This window comes from Oncorhynchus nerka, linkage group LG11 (genome assembly GCF_034236695.1).
Source record: "Oncorhynchus nerka isolate Pitt River linkage group LG11, Oner_Uvic_2.0, whole genome shotgun sequence".
Taxonomy (NCBI): domain Eukaryota; kingdom Metazoa; phylum Chordata; class Actinopteri; order Salmoniformes; family Salmonidae; genus Oncorhynchus; species Oncorhynchus nerka.
In genome coordinates, this window is record NC_088406.1 from 25,259,508 (window position 1) to 25,279,384 (window position 19,877).

Here is a 19,877-nt window from a genome sequence, read left to right on the forward strand (position 1 = left end):
TCTATGGTGGCCTGCTGTTTATCGTTGTCTCTGATTGGGGATCCTATTTAGGTTGCGATTTCCATTTTGGTTTTGTGGGTTATTGTCTATGTGTTGTTGCATGTCAACACTCGTGTTTATAGCTTCACATTCGTTTTGTTATTTTGTTTGTTTAGTGTTCTTTGTTTTAATAAAAGAAGAATGTATTCGTCTCACACTGCGCCTTGGTCTCCTCGTTATGACCAACGTGACAGCCGGTGTAATAAAAGTGTAATAACTTTTGGAGCATAATTTTATTAGCATGTTGTTACATTATACTTTGGCAATTGCATTTCAATTGCATAGCAATTAACTACTGTACACAAGAGGAATAGTGACTTCCTTATTCCACTTATGTAACAATTCTGTTATTAGGTAATTATAAAGACATTTCCAAAGTCCTATGTACCAACATTGTTATTTTAATAATCACCAAGTTACTACACATGTAGAATAACTTGCTTTCAAGTGTTACTGCATTACCTTATGTCACTTATTTATTCAAATATATGTATTAGTAATTTTGAAGCTTCAAAAGTGGTTTAGTCTAATGTTGTGGTGATTCCATGTCCCTCATGTATTTCATTCTAGGCTATAGGCTATAATTAAGATTAATATCTAAGAGCCCTCCAAACCATGTGCTAATGATCATATACTGTATCTAGATTAATTCAACAAACTATTGTCGTTTTTTGTTCTTCATCAAATATTTTGCAGCCATCAAATACATATTTGGGGATTTTCAAATAACTCACATATATTCAAATACCTTCAAATATTATTTGGTTTTCTGAGACCTGTATTTGAATATCAAAGAAAATAGTTGCTTTTTAGTTGAAACTCTATTTAAACTATATTCAACAACCTCAAGTATTTAAAAAGTATTTTTTTCAAAATAAATACAAAGTATAACAAGTTTCTGTCCAGGTTTGCTCCAATTCACTGTCTTTTTTTCCAAACATACGTCAAGCAAAAACACGCAAACGCACGCACATATGCATGCACACACACTGTTATGGTCGTGAGAGGAGGGTTCTGGTACAATGTATGAAGCAAGGAATGAACCAAGGCAAACCCCACTCCAGCAGATTGATATTTTGCCTGGCTCCACAACTGTCAAAACATCTCTGCCTGCCTGCCTACCCTAAGCCAACGTACTGCCTCATCAAAGCAGCCTGCCGTCCATCCCATCAGACAGCCAGCCAGCGAGCCCAGCTGTAACAGCCTGGATCAAATAACTCACATGCAGTCTCTGATGTACTGCTGGGATACCTCATCCAGAATCTCTTTCTCTTTCAGAGCTCTGTCATGGTAGTAATAGTCTATCATAAAACAGAGGATAGGGTGTCTCTCCGCCTCTTATTTTTTTGCTGGCTGGTCCTCCCCCCTTCTCAGTCTGTCTCTCTTTCCTTCTTTCTCTCCTTCTCTCTCTCTCTTCTGTCTTGGTCTCTCAAGCGTCACTTATACCTGGTTCTAACATCTGATTACAGTCAGATCACAATGTGTCTTTTAATCGTCTACACCTGTCTAAAAATTAGAACGTGGACAAGATCAGTACAAAGAATCCTTTGTCTAAAATGCCATTGACTTATGGCATCACTATATATCTTACAATATCTGTCAAATTATTTGCATACCCTGAGGATATCTGGTCACACAGTGGATGGATAAGAGACACATTTTACTACCATGTGTAGATGCAACAGCTCCAATATGGGCAGAATCAGAATGTGGATAAGATCAGAACAAAAGAAGCATGTCCAGCCAGGTCAACCGTGGTACAAGTCAGTATTCATCGTCCATCCATGTCTGAGGACGTGGCCAAAGGTTGCATGTTCACATCCAGCGATAGAAAATAGTTTTTTATAGATATATTTTTAAGTCTAACCCAAACCTTAACCTTTACTTTAACCATTCAGAGTTAATAATGCCTAACCTTAAGATTTCAAAATTTGATGTTGGGAACAACTTCGAATTTTGACGCTTAAGAAACATGGATGAACGTCTAATTCTAACGTGAGACTGTGAGAGCTTGTTGCGCATGTTATCCCCAGGTATAAACAAGGCTTCAGTTTCAGCTGTCTGTTCCTCTCTTCTCTGTATCCTTCCCTCTCTCTCTCACAACCCTGTTTTTCAATGCATTAATATCCTGGGGGTTGTGGGGTTAAGTTGTCCTTAGCGTGTGAGAGGAATGAGGAAAGCCCAGGTCTGCACCAGTGGAAGGGTCAGAGGTTAAGTGCCTGGACAGGGGGGTTGCTGCTGAGGATTAAAAACAACACCAAAACACATCCGCTGCTTTACCTCATAGACAAGAACATGACAACAGAGATGTTATACAGAACTTATTTATACACATAGTTAAAGTATAATATAGTATAATGCAGGAATACACTCCCGGAAATAAACTAATACTGTAGTTGTACATACACACAAACTCAGAAGCAAAAGCACTAACACACACACACATCGATTCGGAGTGGCAGAGGCAGCTGCCAGTGTGATCTCTGGGTCATGTTAGCTCACATGACCCAGGGGGGTGAATGTCTATGAAGTGAGTTACCAGATCACATGCTGATGGGGGTTAGTGTAGGTTCGAAGTGTAACCCTATGGAACAGACAGAGGGATACAGAGGGCCCCTGGTAACCACTAACATGGCCATACGCACTGCTCACAACTCATAGTGCAACGAAATGGCTAAATAAGAATGTTATATACCTCTGTTTGTCTTTATCTCTTTCCTTTCATTACATGTTGTAAAATTGATTCAACTAGTTTGGGTTTTAAGTAGACTCTGGGGTGTATTCAGTTCACGAGGAGGGTACATTAGTAAAACTCATTTCTGTGGTCGCAGCTTTGCTTGGGACTTGTACAGCGACAGCGATTTGTCTTCATCTTAAATGGTACTGCCTGATTAGGAAAGCAAACAGCCTTTCTGGCGATACTGTACAGGATTGTATATTGGATTGTGTGTTTATGGGAGTGTGTGTGTGTGTGGAAGTTTACGTTTGGTTCCTCATATTGGCCCAATTATTTCGTATTCAACAATAAAAATGTCAGCTGTATGATTGATCCAAAGTGGGTAAACATTTCTGTTGACATCTCTATTTATAAAGTGTGTAGTCCCTCCAAGGGCTGAGACGAGACTCAATTAATCAGACCAGTGTTTTAATTAGGGCTAATATCCTCAGGGTGGCGCGCACACGCACGCACGCACGCACGCACGCACGCACGCACGCACGCACGCACGCACGCACACGCACGCACGCACGCACGCACACACACACACACACACACACACACACACACACACACACACACACACACACACACACACACAGACCCTGTGTGTATGACCAAGGCCTGAGAGCGGTAAGGGGCAGCGAGGGTGAAGAGTGAGGGGGAGGAGGGTGTTCTGTTTGTCCAAACGCTCTGAGGGTTGTTCTCATTTAGAATTTGTGAAACAGACGTGTGTTTGTTACAGTAGAGTGCCCGTGGGCATTAATAGATGGTGCAGATGTTTGAATGTCTTGAGTACTGTTTCTAAGAAAGGCTGTTGTGTTCAAGTCCAACTCCATGTCAGGAACCTCTCTTTACGGTTCTATTTTTACACAGGGCTTAGGGGTTTAAATACGTTTATTTGAAAAATACATGCTTGTCTTTTATATTGCGATGAATCACTGTCAATTATTTACTGCACATTGATGACAAACATTTCATACACAAAGATTGCATTGAGACCAAAATTACCTTGAAATTACAGTGTAACTTTCAATAAAATGAAAACTATTTTTAGTCATTGTATTTTCATTTTTTATTATAAATAGTGAGCTTGTACACAAGACATTGCACCATATCATTCTGTCAAATAATACAAAAAATATATAAAAATGAAAGAAACCATTGGAAAGAAAAAACACTTTTCTTTCTGTTACAGACAAATGTACAATTGAGCGATGAGTGCTTGTGGCAACCTTTGATCTGTTGAGACATCCAGCTACCATTTAGTGAACAGACGGACACAGTGTTCCTATAAGGTATGTGATGTAGTAATTTGACGAAAACCTTGCAGAAAGTTTAAAAATAATGTTGCAGAATTGTTAAGATACTTTAGAGAGAATAAATAAGGAAATGATGTAAAACAACACAAGAGAAACAAAAAGACACAAGCAAAAAAATGTATGAAATAATTTGGCTTTGTAATTCTTCATAAGTTTATTTTGTTGACTTCTTTTTTTCCCCTTGAATCAATCTGCTCCACATGGGCTTGGAATGACATCAATGGTTCACAATGTGCATCCCACCTTTCCCTGTGGCTTTGCTGTCATACTGACAATGTTGTTGTTTTTTTGTTTTGGACCTGGAAGCCTAAGTAGGCACATGTAATAACCAATGACTCAAACATCATTCAAATGTTTTACAGAAAGTTCTTAAGACACAAGATCTTTTTGTTTCATCTGTTTGGTGGCATCGTTGACTCTGAGGTACATGATATTGCACTTCTGGTCAGCTGGGTTGGTCTGTGGTGAGGTGGTCCTGGTTTCTCATGTGTCTCTTGGTCGTGAGTCTCGTGCCCTAATAGGCCTCTATGAGGGGGAACTGCACCCCTTGATGGATCAGCCCTGTCACCCATCAGAACTCCTGAATCCCCCCTCCTTCATCCTCCTCCTTCACCTGGGACTTTCCCCGAAGTCACCCCTGACCCCTAGGAATACTTCTAAAGCTACAAGAGATCAGAGTTATCAACAGAACACAGTGAGAGTTCAATGGATTGTTTTAGAACACTGAGCATTTAACATCATGAAGGGAACGGAACAGCTGTAGTATACATTGCAGGTCTGTTTATGATGATGTCTCAAAGCTTCCTCTTTCTTTGATTGACATGTTTATTTTCTACACATTTCCTTGTTTGTTTGTTTGTTTGTTCCTCAGTCTATGGCTGGAATGTTGTGTTCTTTTCACTCTTTGTGTGGGAAGGAATCTTCTGGAACAAAACATATCAAATAAATGCAACGTCAAATAAAAGCCTGTTATTTTTTCCCTCAAGTAGCCTTCATTCAGAGATAAATAGAATGAATCTGTATTCCTTTGGCCCTACGACAAACATGTAAACAGGTTCACAGCTCTAAAGCCACTAGTGAGTCTGTTACTATACAGTCTGGTTGTGCTCTTCCACAGGCCTGACTTAAGGATGTTTTACCCCAACCGGGCCTCCACCCCTGGGCTGTGCTGTGGGTCTGTGTGGATTAGTCTTCCACGGTTTTCCTGGTCATAGTTGGCGCCCAATGTGGGGTAGACCACATCACAGCCAAGGGAATGTACCCAGTGTCATCTCTGTCAGTCATCAACATACATTAATCTAAGTTCATGTGTTTCATTGTTTGGGCCTTAAATTCCTCTCTATCAATGTCCTTTAACTTTAGTCTCTCTTCCATTACTTTCATCAAGCCTGAAGGACCAGATCATTGTTGAGTGGAAGTGCCTGGGTGAGGAAATAGGTAGCCAGGGATAGTGGAGGAAGCTTTTGGTCCTGATTACTTGAAGAGCCCCCTCAGTCTCAACATATACAGTACAGTACACACGTCCCTCAACCGAGACTAGGCTGGAGGTGGAGACTGGGCTGGGCCGGAGTTGGAGACTGGGCTTGGCCGGAGGAGGAGACTGGGCTTGGCCAGAGGAGGAGACTGGGATGGGTCAGAGGTGGAGACTGGGCTAGGCCAGAGGTGGTGGTGGAGACTGGGCTGGGCCGGAGGAGGAGGTGGAGACTGGGTTGGGCCGGAGGTGGAGGTGGAGACTGGGTTGGGCCGGAGGTAGAGGTGGAGACTGGTTTGGGCCAGAGGTGGAGGTGGAGACTGGTTTGGGCCAGAGGTGGAGGTGGAGACTGGGTTGGGACGGAGGTAGAGGTGGAGACTGGTTTGGGCCAGAGGTGGAGGTGGAGACTGGGTTGGGCCAGAGGTGGAGGTGGAGACTTGGTTGGGACGGAGGTGGAGGTGGAGACTGGGTTGGGCCGGAGGTAGAGGTGGAGACTGGTTTGGGCCAGAGGTGGAGGTGGAGACTGGGCTGGGCCGGAGGTGGAGGTGGAGACTGGGTTGGGCCGGAGGTGGAGGTGGAGACTGGGCTGGGCCAGAGGTGGAGGTGGAGACTGGGCTGGGCCAGAGGTGGAGGGGGGGGGGGGGTTCTTAGATGGGCAGATCCTCAGGTGATCTCAGGTCTCAGATAATGAAGGGCACCTAAAAGGAAAAACAGAAATGAATGAGACTAAGTTACAAGTTAACCTCAATTAAAAATAAAGACTGATGATCACTGACAGAGATAAAGAGGGTTTGAACCATGGGAGCAGCACTATCATGGTGATCAGTCTCACAGTGCAGCTGTGTGTGTGTGTGTGTGTGTGTGTGTGTGTGTGTGTGTGTGTGTGTGTGTGTGTGTGTGTGTGTGTGTGTGTGTGTGTGTGTGTGTGTGTGTGTGTGTGTGTGTGTGTGTGTAGAAAGGTGAAGTGGGCAGACTTGATATCAGTCCCATTAAGATTGGGTAAGGGCTGGGTTAGGCTTGACACTAGAGGCCCAGTACCAGCGAATCTGGGACAGGGATCAATACTGTTTCCCCAGCTGACCTCAGCAGGCCCACACCACACACCTGTTTCTAATTGCTCCCTGCCAGAGGATATTAGGATCCTTCCACCCCCCAGAAAATCCCTTTTCCCATTCTACAGACCTAACTGCACACGAGTATCCAGTCTCTGTGATTAATGACATCAAGATGTAGTCCCTCTGATGTGTGTGTGTGTGTGTGTGTGTGTGTGTGTGTGTGTGTGTGTGTGTGTGTGTGTGTGTGTGTGTGTGTGTGTGTGTGTGTGTGTGTGTGTGTGTATGTGTGTGTGTGTGTGTGTACGTGTCTTTTCTGTCCACTTAGAAATCTCTTCAAGATATTTCATTAGGCATTTCTTTCTCTCGGATATTAGGTGAAATATTCACTCGATACCTGCAGTGCTTTATAAAGCCGTAGCAGTCAGCTACATGGACTGGTGCCTTTGCTTTGAAGGGCGAGGTTGCTGCGAGGTCGAGGGACTGGCCTGATTGGGTGCCCCGTGCAGGTCACCCCCCACATAGGGAAATTGAAAACTACAGGGTGCTCTAATCACGGTTGAACGCATGTGGATGACGTCGGTTTTTGAGAGTTACATTAACGTTTGTTTGATGTCAGAGTTAACCTTAGTGTAATGTTAATGTGAACTGAAGGGCCTCCTCACAGTTAAACAAGCCTCCCATAAGAAAACGTTCCAGGAGACACTATCTTACACTATTAGTGCTGTTTGACAGGAAGTAACAATTGCTGACAGGCAAGGCGAGGTGAGGCGTGGTGACATGACGTGAGCGACAGTATACCAAAGGACAGATATGATCCAATATAGTCAGCATTACTTCAGAGATAAGATCAAACAACTCTTCCTGTCTGAAACCCTGCTGTTTTTGTTGGATGGAAACACGTCATATGAACACTGATAGAGTCCTATCAACACATTTGTCCTTTGTAAATATTTTGGCGTGGTAGACTTAAGAGCAGTGAAAACTCAAGGCGGCTACAGTTGATATGATTGGAGAGAGATCTTCCTAAGTGTTTAAGTGGTAATAAAAGTGAGAGATATTGACCTTACTTTGTCCGTGGTACTGCCCATACTGGTAGGAGGCCACAGGGTCCACGCTGTAGGCAGGAGCGCTGTAGGAGGACGGGCAGTAGGACTGGGAGTTGGGCAGCGAGGGGAGACTGGGGATGTTGGGGACACTGGACAGGCCCTCCAGACCCTTGAGGTGCTCCAGACGCTGGGAGCAGCTGGCCCCCATGCCCCCGGGGGGCTCCAGGCCTCCTGTCAGGGGGGAGAGGGCGTAGTCACTCTGGGGCTGGTGGGGCACCCCGCCTGGGTTCAACAGACCCATCACCTGGAGAGAGGGAGAAAGAGTGTTATTGCCGTTGCAGTGACGTTATTGACATTCCATTCAGATAGGTGGTTAAGTGATTTTGGAACTTGTGAGAACAGGTGGTGTAGTCCTATCAGAGGCTTTGGCACAGCATTGTGTTATGTAACATTCCAAACACTACGCCCAACCCCCATCCATAACATATAGTAGCACAGCCTAAATCAGACAGGAAGTTCCTCTCCACTGACATCAAAACACTTCCACCAGGCCTTCCCAGACAGGCAGCGATAGCACCACAGAGGAATAATCAACCAATTTGTCTCAGAAACTCTACTCCACTTATTTGGAAATTCCCGCCTGCCGCCGCTCCAAAAAGCATAGGATGAGATAAAGACTTATCACCAAAGATGTCCTGACACAGATAAGCTAGTAGACCTTTAGAAGCAGAGAGAAAAACCTTTGGACTACAGCAGACAAGCTGCAGACAGAGAAACAGGCTAGGCTTTGACCTGTTGTTCATTAGCCACCCGATAATTGAATTTGGGGGAATATTTCTTGGCGAGCGAAGGACGGAAAAGAGCCGTAGGGTGTTGTTGTAAAGGAGGTTCAGACAGAACGAGCCGATAACAAACCCTCACTAACTTTAACTGGATGGATGAGAACAAGTTCAACAAAAGTGTCTAATAAACAGATAATTGCTGTGACTCAAGATCATCTCACTGAAAAGATATATCCCAACGTGACCACTTTAAACCTCCCTACCTCTAAATGCATCAAATCCCTCTAAACAAAGACCTCTAGCCTCTGTCCATGTCCTAATGAAAAGCAGGTACGCTGCACTTTGGGCTCTTCTGGCCCTATAAGTGACATATTATTCTACATCCACACACACAGATGGTCCCGCTTAAGTCATTTCCCAGGCAGGGGACAGAGGAGCCCATGTTGATTTTGAGAGGGGAGTTGTGTTTCTCGACCCAAATAACATTTTCCCAAAAAATGACCTGCGTTTTGGAACACTCTGTTTAAACAGAAGAAGTATATGGACGATTGGTGCAGTCGACCTCTACAAGAAACTACAGCTTTCTAAAAACGCTATACCTCTCTCTCTCTCTCTCCCTCTTTCGTCTCTCCTTGTCTCTTTAGCGTGACGTGGCTCCTGGCTGGGCTTCATCAACGTTTTTCTGTGTTGGAACATTGCTGTGTCCAGCGGCCCCAAATCAGCGTGTCCAGGAAGAGCCGGACAGCAGAGGAGAGCCAGGGAAGAATGTCGGAATGGGGGAAGTCTGAGACATACAGGACATTCCTGCTCTCTCATACAATATACTGTATATTCAAATAAATGAGGACTTGACTTTCATACTGAGGAATGTGGAGACAAACATTGTAAGAATGCAATCATGAGAAGCCTCCCTGGAGGCTTAACGGTTTATGTGCAGTATATGTGTGTGTGTGTGTGTGTGTATATGTGTGTGTGTGTGTGTGTTTCCCTGATTGCCCAAGGTAGCTGCATATGGACTGCGTAAGAGACGAAAGTGTAGATAAACAAAGTCTCAACAGAGATTCAGGGAGGGGTAGTTTCCCATGCATCTTAAAATACAGACTCTCCAACATTATGGTTGTCATACAGAAGCCCTGTCAGTGTAATCTTGACAAACACCCTTGCAGAAGTCGAGGTGTGTTCCTTACAAATGGAAAACATCTGGGGGTCAGGCACCCTATTTATCAGAGAGAGAGGGGGGGGGGGGTAAGAGGTATTTGATTTGTAGAATTGTGTGTTGCGCCTACATGCAGCAAAAGTTCTCTTGCATGCAAATAATAATGATCAATCCACCTTATTTGTAGTTTCTAAATAGAGTAGGCCTAGTTGATCTTCGATATACAGTCTTCATAACCATTTATATAAATGAAATACCCATCCAATTTAAGTCAATTCATAATTTAAACAACATTCCACACTCGTACCAAAGAAATGTAGATAGCCTGCACCAATGATATATGTAACAAAACATAGGAAGTAATCTACATAAATTACACACATAATTCAATTAATTAAATATTCGGTAGCAATCAATTTGGACACTGGAACCTTGATTGATTACTCTTCCAAAGTGCAAGGATATTATGGATGTGTTGATGGGCTAAACTGTGGGACGAGTTAGAGGTGATGACGGTGAGACTGGAAGCAAAAGTATACTTGCCCTACTGCTACAGAAAAACACAGAATATCTGAAAATATTAGACTACCATACATGTTCTTTGATAGACGATATCTCCCCTCCTTATGACTTAGCCTATTCATTGTCATTTAGATCAATTGAACACAGTTCAGTATATTAAACTGAACCAAATAAATGTCTTACAAATTACCAATAACTATTTTAAACATTCATCAATAATATGAAACATTTCAAAATGTTTTCTTTCCCAACATGTGACCTGTGTAAATATAATTTTTCCATGTCAGCCTCTCCAGTCAGTCATCCTTCATGTCCATATTGTCAGTCACACTCTCTAAAGTGTTCCTGAAGCACTGTGTGCGTGTGTGTGAGTGCGTGTGTGTGAGTGCGTGCGTGCGTGTGCGTGTGAGTGCGCGTGTGTGTGTGTGTGCGTGCAAGTGTGTGTGCGTGTGAGTGCGTGTGTGAGAGTGCGTGTGTGTGTGAGTGCGTGTGTGCGTGCGTGTGCATGTGTGCGTATGCGCGCGTGTGTGTGTGAGTGTGTGTGCGTGCGTGCGTGTGTGCGAGTGCGCGTGTGTAAACCCTGTGCTCTATTGTCTGAGCGGTCTGACTTTGAGCAGCTGAAATCTCATTTTCTGCCTGTTAGGACAGCCTTTAATGTTTAGGTAAAGGGACGATAAGCCTCAACCCTGTATAATTGGCCATAATTGTCTTTTCAGTTTTCATTTGTCTCATCTTCTCCTCATTTGTCCTCCTCCGTGTCCTTCCTCTGTCCTTTTCAAGTCCTTTCACCACCGCACACCCACCACCACCTCACATCTGAGCTGGGCTAAATGGTAGAGTTTTTTTTATTTTTATGAACCTTTATTTAACTAAGCAAGTCAGTTAAGAACAAATTCTTATTTACAATGACGGCCTACCGGGGAACAGTGGGTTAACTGCCTTGTTCAGGGGCAGAATGACAGATTTTTACCTTGTCAGCTCGGGGATTCGATCCAGCAACCTTTCGGTTACTGGCCCAACGCTCTAACCACTAGCCTACCTGCCATCCCGGATGCCACTTTCAAGGAGCAGGACTATAATCCGGACGCTTATAAAAAATCCTGCTATGCCCTCAGATGAACCATCAAACAGGCAAAACGTCAATACAGGACTAAGATTGAATCCTACTACACCAGCTCCGACACTCGTCGGATGTGGCAGGGCTCGCAAACTATTACTGACCATAAAGGTAAGCCCAGCCGCAAGCTGCCCAGTGACACAAGCCTGAAAATAAAGGAGAGCCGCACACTCAGAGACTACTCAGTGATACAAGCCTACCAGACGAGCTAAACAACTTCTATGTGTGATTCGAAGCAAGCAACACTGAAGCAGCTGTTCCGGACGACTGTGTGATCACGCTCACCATAGCCGATGTGAATAAGACCTTTAAACAGGTCGACATTCACAAGGCCGCAGGGCCAGATGTCATGTATTGTCATGTTATGTCTTGTCCCTGTTCTTTCTCTTCTCTTCGTTTCCCCCTGCTGGTCGTATTAGGTTACTTTCTCTCCCTCTATCTCTCTCTCTCTCTCTATGGTCCTTTCCTGCTCCCAGCTGTTCCTCATTCTCCTAACGACCTCGTTTCCTCTCTCACACCTGTCCCCTCTTTTCCCTCTGATTAAGTCTCTATTTCTCTCTCTGTTTCTGCTTCTGTCTTTGTCGGATTCTCGTTTGCTTTGCCCTTGTCCCGTCCTAATCTGCCTCTTCATTAGATGCTGCGTGTGAGCATGTGTCTCTGTCCTCTACGACCCGCGCCTACCCGGAGGGACCTGCAGTCTGTTGCCGCTAGCCCTGCTATTCTCCTCTACTGCTAGAAGGGGACTCTCCTGTAAAGATTGAGGATTTATGTTTTCCCTGTTTGGACATTAAAAGACTCTGTTTCTGTTAAACCGCTTTTGGGTCCTCACTCACCTGCATAACACCAGATGGATTACCAGGATGTGTACTCCGAGCATGCGCTGACCAACTGGCAAGTGTCTTCACTGACATTTTCAGCCTGTCCCTGGCCGAGTCTGTAATACCTACATGTTTCAAGTAGACCACCATAGTCCCTGTGGCCAAGAACACCAAGGCAACCTGCCTAAATGACTACCGACCCGTTGCACTCATGTCTGTAGCCATGAAGTGCTTTGAAAGGCTGGTCATGGCTCACATCAACATCATCATCCCAGAAACCCAAGACCCCATTCCAAATTGCATACCATCCCAACAGAAGGACACAATCTCTATTGCACTCAACACTGCCCTTTCCCACCTGGACAAAAGGAACACCTACGTGAGAATGCTGTTCATTGGCTACAGCTCAGCGTTCAACACCATATTGCCCCCAAAGCTAAGGACCCTCTGCAACTGGATCCTGGACTTCCTTATGGGCCGCCCCCAGGTGGTAAGGGTAGGCAATAACACATCTGCCACACTGATCCTCAACACGGGGGCCCCTCAGGGGTGCGTGCCTAGTCCCCTCCTACACTCCCTGTTCACTCATGACTGCATGGCCAAGCATGACTCCAACACCATCATCAAGTTTGTCGACGACACAACAGTGGTAGGCCTGATCACCGACAACAATGAGACAGCCTATAGGGAGGAGGTCAGAGATCTGGCAGTGTGGTGCCAGGACAACAACCTCTCCCTCAATGTGATCAAGAACAAGGAGATGATTGTGGACTACAGGAAAAGTAGAGCCAAGCAAGCCCCCATTCTCATCGACGGGGCTGTAGTGGAGCCTTGGTGTCACCAACAAACTATCATGGTTCAAACACACCAAGACAGTCGTGAAGAGGGTACAACAATGCCTATTCCTCCTCAGGAGACTGAAAAGATTTGGCATGGGTCCTCAGATCCTCAAAAAGTTCTACAGCTGCACTATTGAGAACTGGTTGCATCACCTCCTGGTATGACAACTGCTCGGCCTCTGACTGCAAGCTTCCTGACATCAAGGAGTTCTATATCAGGCAGTGTCAGAGGAAGGCCCTAAAAGCCCTGTTCTCTCTACTACGGCATTGCAAGCGGTACCAGAGCGCCAAGTCTAGGTCCAAAAGGCTTCTTAACAGCTTCTACCCCAAAGCCATAACACTGCTGAACTAATGGCTACCCAGAATACCTGCATTGACCCCACCCCCTTTTTTTTTTACTATGCTACTACTCGTTGTTTATTATTTATGCATAGTCACTTTACCACTATCTACATGTACATATTACCTCAATTACCTGGACTAACTTGTACGCCTGCACATTGACTCAGGAACCGGTACCCCCTGTACATAGCCACATTACTGTATTGTTACTCTTTTATTTTTTACTTTCGTTTATTTAGTAAATATTTTTCTTCACTCTTATTTTTCTTAAAACTGCATTGTTGGTTAAGGGCTTGAAAGTAAGCATTTCATGGTAAGGTCTACACCTGTTGTATTCGGCGCATATAACAAATTACATTTGATTTGACCTCCACCTCACACCCACCTCCCGAAATAGATAAGAGTGTGAACTCTGTTTCTGTGTGTGTCTGTGTGTGTGTCTGTGTGTAGATAGGTAACTCCGCTGGACTCACCTGGGAAGAGAGGCCATTGCCGTTGGATGGGTTCTGGGAGCTGGGAGGGCCTCCCGACGTGACAAAGTTGTCCGAGTAGCCTGAGAAGCCGTGGCGTCCAGTGGCCAGGCAGTAGGCCGACCCCACATCCTGCCCTCCCCCACCTGAGCTCTGGTGGTGGCCTGAGGAGGGTGGCAGGGGCTGGGGCCGATGCAGGGTGCTGGGCTGCTCCGACACCGCTAAGGGAAGGACAAATAGAAAGGAAGAAAGTTCAATTTAGATATATTGTCAATCAATTGACAGATTATTACATTGTAGCCAACTTGAAGCAGGCAATATTTAATAATACATGACTTTGTTAATCAAACTCTAGGGTCTGAACCCTGAGAGCAATAGTTGTATATCTGAAACAAACAGGATGTTCAGCCTGTGGCCTTGTTTATAGTGTCCAAACCTTGTGATATGGATGTAGGGGGATACGGGCTGTCAGACAGCTGATAAGGTGAGAGACTGGACATGGCAGAGGGCGGGAAACCCCCAGGGATCAGGTGATTGAAGGCCATGAGCTGACTAGCTCCAGCCTGCTTCCTCCATCGGGCTCTTCTGTTACTGAACCACACCTGGGGAAAGAGGATATAAAGACATGAGATCTTACATTGTCTTAAACATTCATTCCCACATACAGAACCAGTCAAAGGATTGGATACTCATTCAAGGGTTTTTCTTTATTTTGACTATTTTCTACATTGTAGAAAAATAGTGAAGACATCAAAACTATGAAATAAAAAAAGTGTTAAACAAATCAAAATATATTTTATATTTGTGATTCTTCAAAGTAGCCACCATTTGCCTTGATGACAGCTTTGCACACTGTTGGCATTCTCTCAACCAGCTTCTTGAGGTAGTCACCTGTAATGCATTTCAATTAACAGGTGTGCCTTGTTAAAAGTTAATTTGTGGAATTTCTTCCTTCTTAATGCGTTTGAGACAATCAGTTGTGTTGTGACAAGGTAGGGGTGGTATACAGAAGATAACCCTATTAGGTAAAGGACCAAGTCCATATTATGGCGAGAACAGCTCAAATAAGCAAAGAGAAACGACAGTCCATCATTACTTTAGGACATGAAGGTCAGTCAATCCGGGAATATTTCAAGAACTTTTAAAGTTTCTTCAAGTGCAGTTGCAAAAACCATCAAGCGCTATGATGAAACTGGCTCTCATGAGGACCGCCACAGAAATGGAAGACCCAGAGTTACCTCTGCTACAGAGGATAAGTTTGTTAGAGTTACCAGCCTCAGAAATAGGCAATTAACTGCACCTCAGATTGCAGCCCAAATAAATGCTTCACATAGTTCAAGTAACAGACACATCTCAACATCAACTGTTCAGAGGAGACTGTGTGAATCAGGCCTTCATGGTTGAATTGCTGCAGCAAAACCACTACTAAAGGACACCAATAAGAAGAAGAGACTTGCGTGGGCCAAGAAACATGAGCATTGGACATTAGACCGGTGGAAATCTGTCCTTTGGTCTGATGAGTCCAAATTTGAGATGTTTGGTTCCAACCCGTGTGTCTTTGTGAGACACAGAGTAGGGGAACGGATGATCTCCAAGTGTGTGGTTCCCACCGTGAAGCATGGAGGAGGAGGTGTGATGGTGTGGGGGTGCTTAGCTGGTGACACTGTCTGTGATTTATTTAGAATTCAAGGCACACTTAACCAGCATGGCTACCACAGCATTCTGCAGTGATATGCCATCCCATCTGGGATGAATGAGTAGGTGTGTCCACACTTTTGAATGGTACTGTATATGAATGGTTAATGACTGTTATATTTGTGCATATGTGTATACCTCTCTCTATGAGTCAATCTCTGTTTTTGTCTGACTGCGTTTTTTAAATAATCTGCTTTCTATGTATCATGTGTGTGTGTGTGTGTGCTTGTGCATTTGCATTAGTGTGTGTGTGTGTATACTGCCCTTAGCTATAGTTAGAAGTCACATAGTGATCTCCCATTTGTGTGGACCACACTGTGACATCATCTCTTTGTGTGTGTGTGTGGGGTGGGGGGGGGGTCATGTGTTCCTCTCCAGACCAGCCCATGTGACTCCTGGCTGCAGCCAACAAGGCCTTCGCTATCTCCACATCTCATGGCCCACCACCAGAACATCATTAAACATGGACTTGGCCATAGAAACACAACACTATTTTACATGGTTTCCTCCAGTATATATTCCGCTAACTATAAACTATCTCTGATGGTCTTATTTAATTTCTGTTCCAAAGCCAAACAGTCACCCAAAATCCCAAATACTGTAGCTAATGAGAACAAGGGAATCATGTTTGAGGGCGGTGCTTTCCTCAAAACTCAAATCCAATCCAACTAGCTCTCACACTCTCACGTCAGAATTGGACGTTCATCCATGTTTCTCAAACGTCAAATTTCGAAGTTGTTAAAAACGTCAAATTTCAAAGTGTTTAAGGTTAAGTTTAAGCATTAACGCCTATTTTTTAAGGTAAGGGTTAAGTTTAGGCATTAACTCAGAATGGTTAAGGTTAGGGTTAAGGTTTGGGATAGGCTTGAAACACACATCTCAAAAACAACTTTCTATCGCTGGATTCAAACTTCCAACCTTTGGAATCAGAGGCAGATGCTTACACTTATCCGTCTCCCCGTCCTCAACACCCTAGCATAACCGAAACTTACAGCGCTCACTGCTGCCCCTAGTGGTCGGTTTCCACGTCATCTCCTGACCTCCTCAGACATGGATGTATGTCGAATAGTGACTTGTATCACGAGTGACCTGGCTGATTCATTCACAGGGACATAGCGGATAAATGAACCCATCCAAATTTCTAAATGAACATTTAACTGAACAGGCCTCCTTCTGCTGCTGCTGAGAGTCAGTGTGTGTGACTGGCAGGACTCATGCTGATTCCATATGTATGCTCATGCTGGGCCCGGTACAGACTCCATATGGGAGCTGTTGTGGGGAATTTTCTGGGCCGTAGATCAGAGCTGGCCCTGCAGATTGGACCCCTGGGAACACAGGATGAAGGGGATGGCCAGGAATGTGTGTGTGTATACTTGTGCATCCCTGTGTGTGATGTGAGACAAATAATGTGTGTGATGTGTGTGTAGTCTACCTGTACTCTGGCCTCTGTGAGTTTGGCCCTCTGAGCAAGCTCTTCCCTCGTGTAGATGTCAGGGTAGTGTGTTCGTTCGAAGGCTCTCTCCAGCTCATCCAACTGTTCAGCCGTGAAGGTGGTTCTACTGCGGCGCTGCTTCCTCTTCAGAGGCAGGTCCGGTTCTGACTCCACGTCCGACCCCTCATCTGAGTGGCTCGCTGCTCCAACAGACAAGAGGTGCTCAGTTAGGGCTTTCATGGTGTTAGTTAGTACTATATCATTATCACAGGTAACAGTTACTGACGTTTTTTCTTCTTAATTGACTCGACTGGTTAAATAAAAGTTTTTAAAATACTTAAAGTCTTACAAAACATATCTTCAGTTTCTCATTCTCCTGACTACAGTGATCAAATAGAATGCAGGGAGACCAAAAGGGAAAGTCCTCAAGAAAAAGAGGAGTAGTAACATAGTGAGAGTGAAGAACAGAAGTATAAATCCATCCATCCACTTGAAGTGTGAACTTGTTTACTTTCCCTTTCCCCTGCTATCTGTTTACATAAATCTCTTCAGAGGAGGGGCCACCAACACCCTCCCAATACCCCCCATTCCTCCCAATGTTCCCTCTTGTTTTGTGCACCAAAAGACTTCCATTCAGAGGGGAAATCTGTGTGATTTTATAAATAATCCCACAGGACAAGGTTCCCGAGGCGCAGCGACAGTGGGATTGAGAGGACTAAGCACCACACAAAGGCCTAATTTGGATCCAGGGATCATTCGTTTTTTAAGGGGGGAAAGGGGGTCAGTGATGGAAAGAGAGAGTGTAGGGGGGAACCAGCATTGTCTACAGTTGCAGTCTTTCTGGAGCCCCAGTAGCAGTTGGGGATTGAGCGAGGGACAGGGCAGCAGCCCCCCCCCCCCCCATATACCCCCTCTGCAGGTGCATGATGGTCTTGTTTGCTCAGAGAGAAACGCCAGCCCTTTAAGAGCCAATTCAGCAGAAGAGGCAGTGAATTGGAGAGGCTCTCTAAAGCTGCGGCCCTGTAGTAACACAGTGGTAACCTAGGGCAGGGCCAAGCCAGCCAGACAGACAGACCCAAGGCCAAGGAGACCCAGAGATCAGAGACTCTCCTCAGGCCAGGGTGACCACAGGCCATTGTGTGTCCAACGCCCAGCTTTACTCTGCACCTCAGTGTCCCTGTCTATGTGCACATGAGCACACACATAAGCACACATTTGTACTAGAGCTGTGTGATATGGACAAAAACACTTATTGCAATGAATTGCCTGAATTTATGCAATATTGATCAATAGAATGATACGTTCATAACATGAATGTGCACCACAGTTTTTAAATTATCCTTTACATTTCCAGTGCAGCCGTTTTTCCCTCAAAATCAAATAACTTCTTGGTAACAATTAAGTACCTTACCGTGATTGTTTTCAATTAAAATGATCAAAAATAAACAAAAATAGCTTCTTAGGACTATCTGGGGGGGAGGATCTGAGTGGGGAGGGGGAAACTCTCTGTTATTGGCAGAGAGGTTAGGAACTCTCTTTTTTATTGGTCAATTAACTACTTTACCTCCTGGTGATGTCACCGGGCAGGCCAAAACTTCATCCCATCAAAAGAGGCTGAAATATCAGGTGGCCTTTTCAAAATAGGCTGATTTTACATTTATATTTTACACAGGTGTATAAAATCGAGCACACCGCCATGCAATCTCCATAGACAAACATTGACAGTAGACTGGCCTTACTGAAGAGCTCAGTAACTTTCAACATGGCACCGTCATATGATGCTACCTTTCCAACTAGTCAGTTCATCAAATTTCTGCCCTGCTAGAGCTGCTCTGGTCGACTGGAAGTGCAGTTATTGTGAAGTGGAAAAGTCTAAGAGCAAAAACGGCTCATCTGTGAAGTGGTAGGCCACACAAGCTCACAGAATGGGACCGCTGAGTGCTGAAGTGCGTAAAAATTGCCTGTCCTCGGTTGCAAAACTCACTACCGAGTTCCAAACTGCCTCTGGAAGCAACGTCAGCACATTAACTGTTCATCGAGCAGCCGCACACAAGCCTAAGATCACCATGCGCAATGCCAAGCGTCGGCTGGAGTGTTGTAAAGCTCATCACCATTGGACTCTGGAGCAGTGGAAAGGCGTTCTCTGGAGTGATGAATCACGCTTCACCATCTGGCAGTCCGACGGACGATTCGTGGTTTGGTGGATACCTGCCCCAATGCATTGTGTCAACTGTAAAGTTTGGGAGAGGAGGAATAATGGCCTGGGGATGTTTTTCACACTTTCTTTCAGCATGACAACGCCCCCGTGCACAAAGCGAGGTCCATACAGAAATTATTTTTCAAGATCGGTGTGGAATAACTTGATTGGCCTGCACAGAGTTCTGATCTTTTGGTCATGTAGTGTATTTAAAGCACAGACAAATCTAGTTTTTGACTGCATTCTGCCTTTAAACTACTAGTTTAAACTACTACAATCACCCATATTTTCAAACTTGTTTCATTTCAAATTTCACGTCTCCAGTATAGGCTACTTAACATGATGAACGATATCAGCAAAATGCCTGCGATAAGTGATCGATATAGTCGGTGTCGATCATTTTCGGTTTATCATCCCAGCTCTACTTTGTAAAGACACGCACATGCACACACACACACACATGCGCACACACACACACACGCACACACATGCGCACACACACACACACACACACACACACACACACACACACACACACACACAGTCAGACATTGAGGTGGCCACTGAGTGGAAGTTTCAGCTTGATTGAGTTAGTGTGATAATATGAGACTTGACAGCTTTGTATGTCTACTATTCAAGTTAAAGTAAGATCAGTTTTAATACTACTGTCTACTCTGTTCTGAAGCGTATGGGCTGGTTTCCTACCAGGCAGTTCTAGTAGGCCTTCAGCTACTTCAGAACAGAAGTTCATTGAGGCTGGCGCGCCGACTTTGTGTTACGCTTAATGAATTCCCTAGAGCGGAGGGGGAGTTTTTGTGCAACACTGTATTAGTCCCCATCAGAAGCAACAAGAAAATA

The 19,877-nt window shown here is 44.7% G+C and overlaps 1 protein-coding gene across 4 annotated transcripts in view; it reads right to left on the minus strand.

Moving 5' to 3' along the window:
* Positions 1-3,718: 3,718 nt before the first annotated feature.
* LOC115136615 (paired box protein Pax-3-like) overlaps positions 3,719-19,877 on the minus strand; it is a 32,855-nt gene continuing 16,696 nt past the window's right edge. For 2 of the 4 annotated variants that reach the window (XM_029672180.2, XM_029672178.2), the window contains exons 5-9: positions 16,823-17,022; positions 14,132-14,297; positions 13,699-13,916; positions 7,671-7,953; positions 3,719-6,246 (exon numbers count right to left, since the gene is read on the minus strand). In XM_029672180.2, the coding sequence (XP_029528040.1) occupies positions 6,212-6,246; positions 7,671-7,953; positions 13,699-13,916; positions 14,132-14,297; positions 16,823-17,022 (902 nt within the window). In that variant the 3' untranslated portion in view covers positions 3,719-6,211. Of the gene's footprint in view, positions 6,247-7,665; positions 7,954-13,698; positions 13,917-14,131; positions 14,298-16,822; positions 17,023-19,877 lie in introns of all 4 variants that reach the window. The other 2 variants (XM_029672181.2, XM_029672179.2) reach the window with 1 other exon arrangement.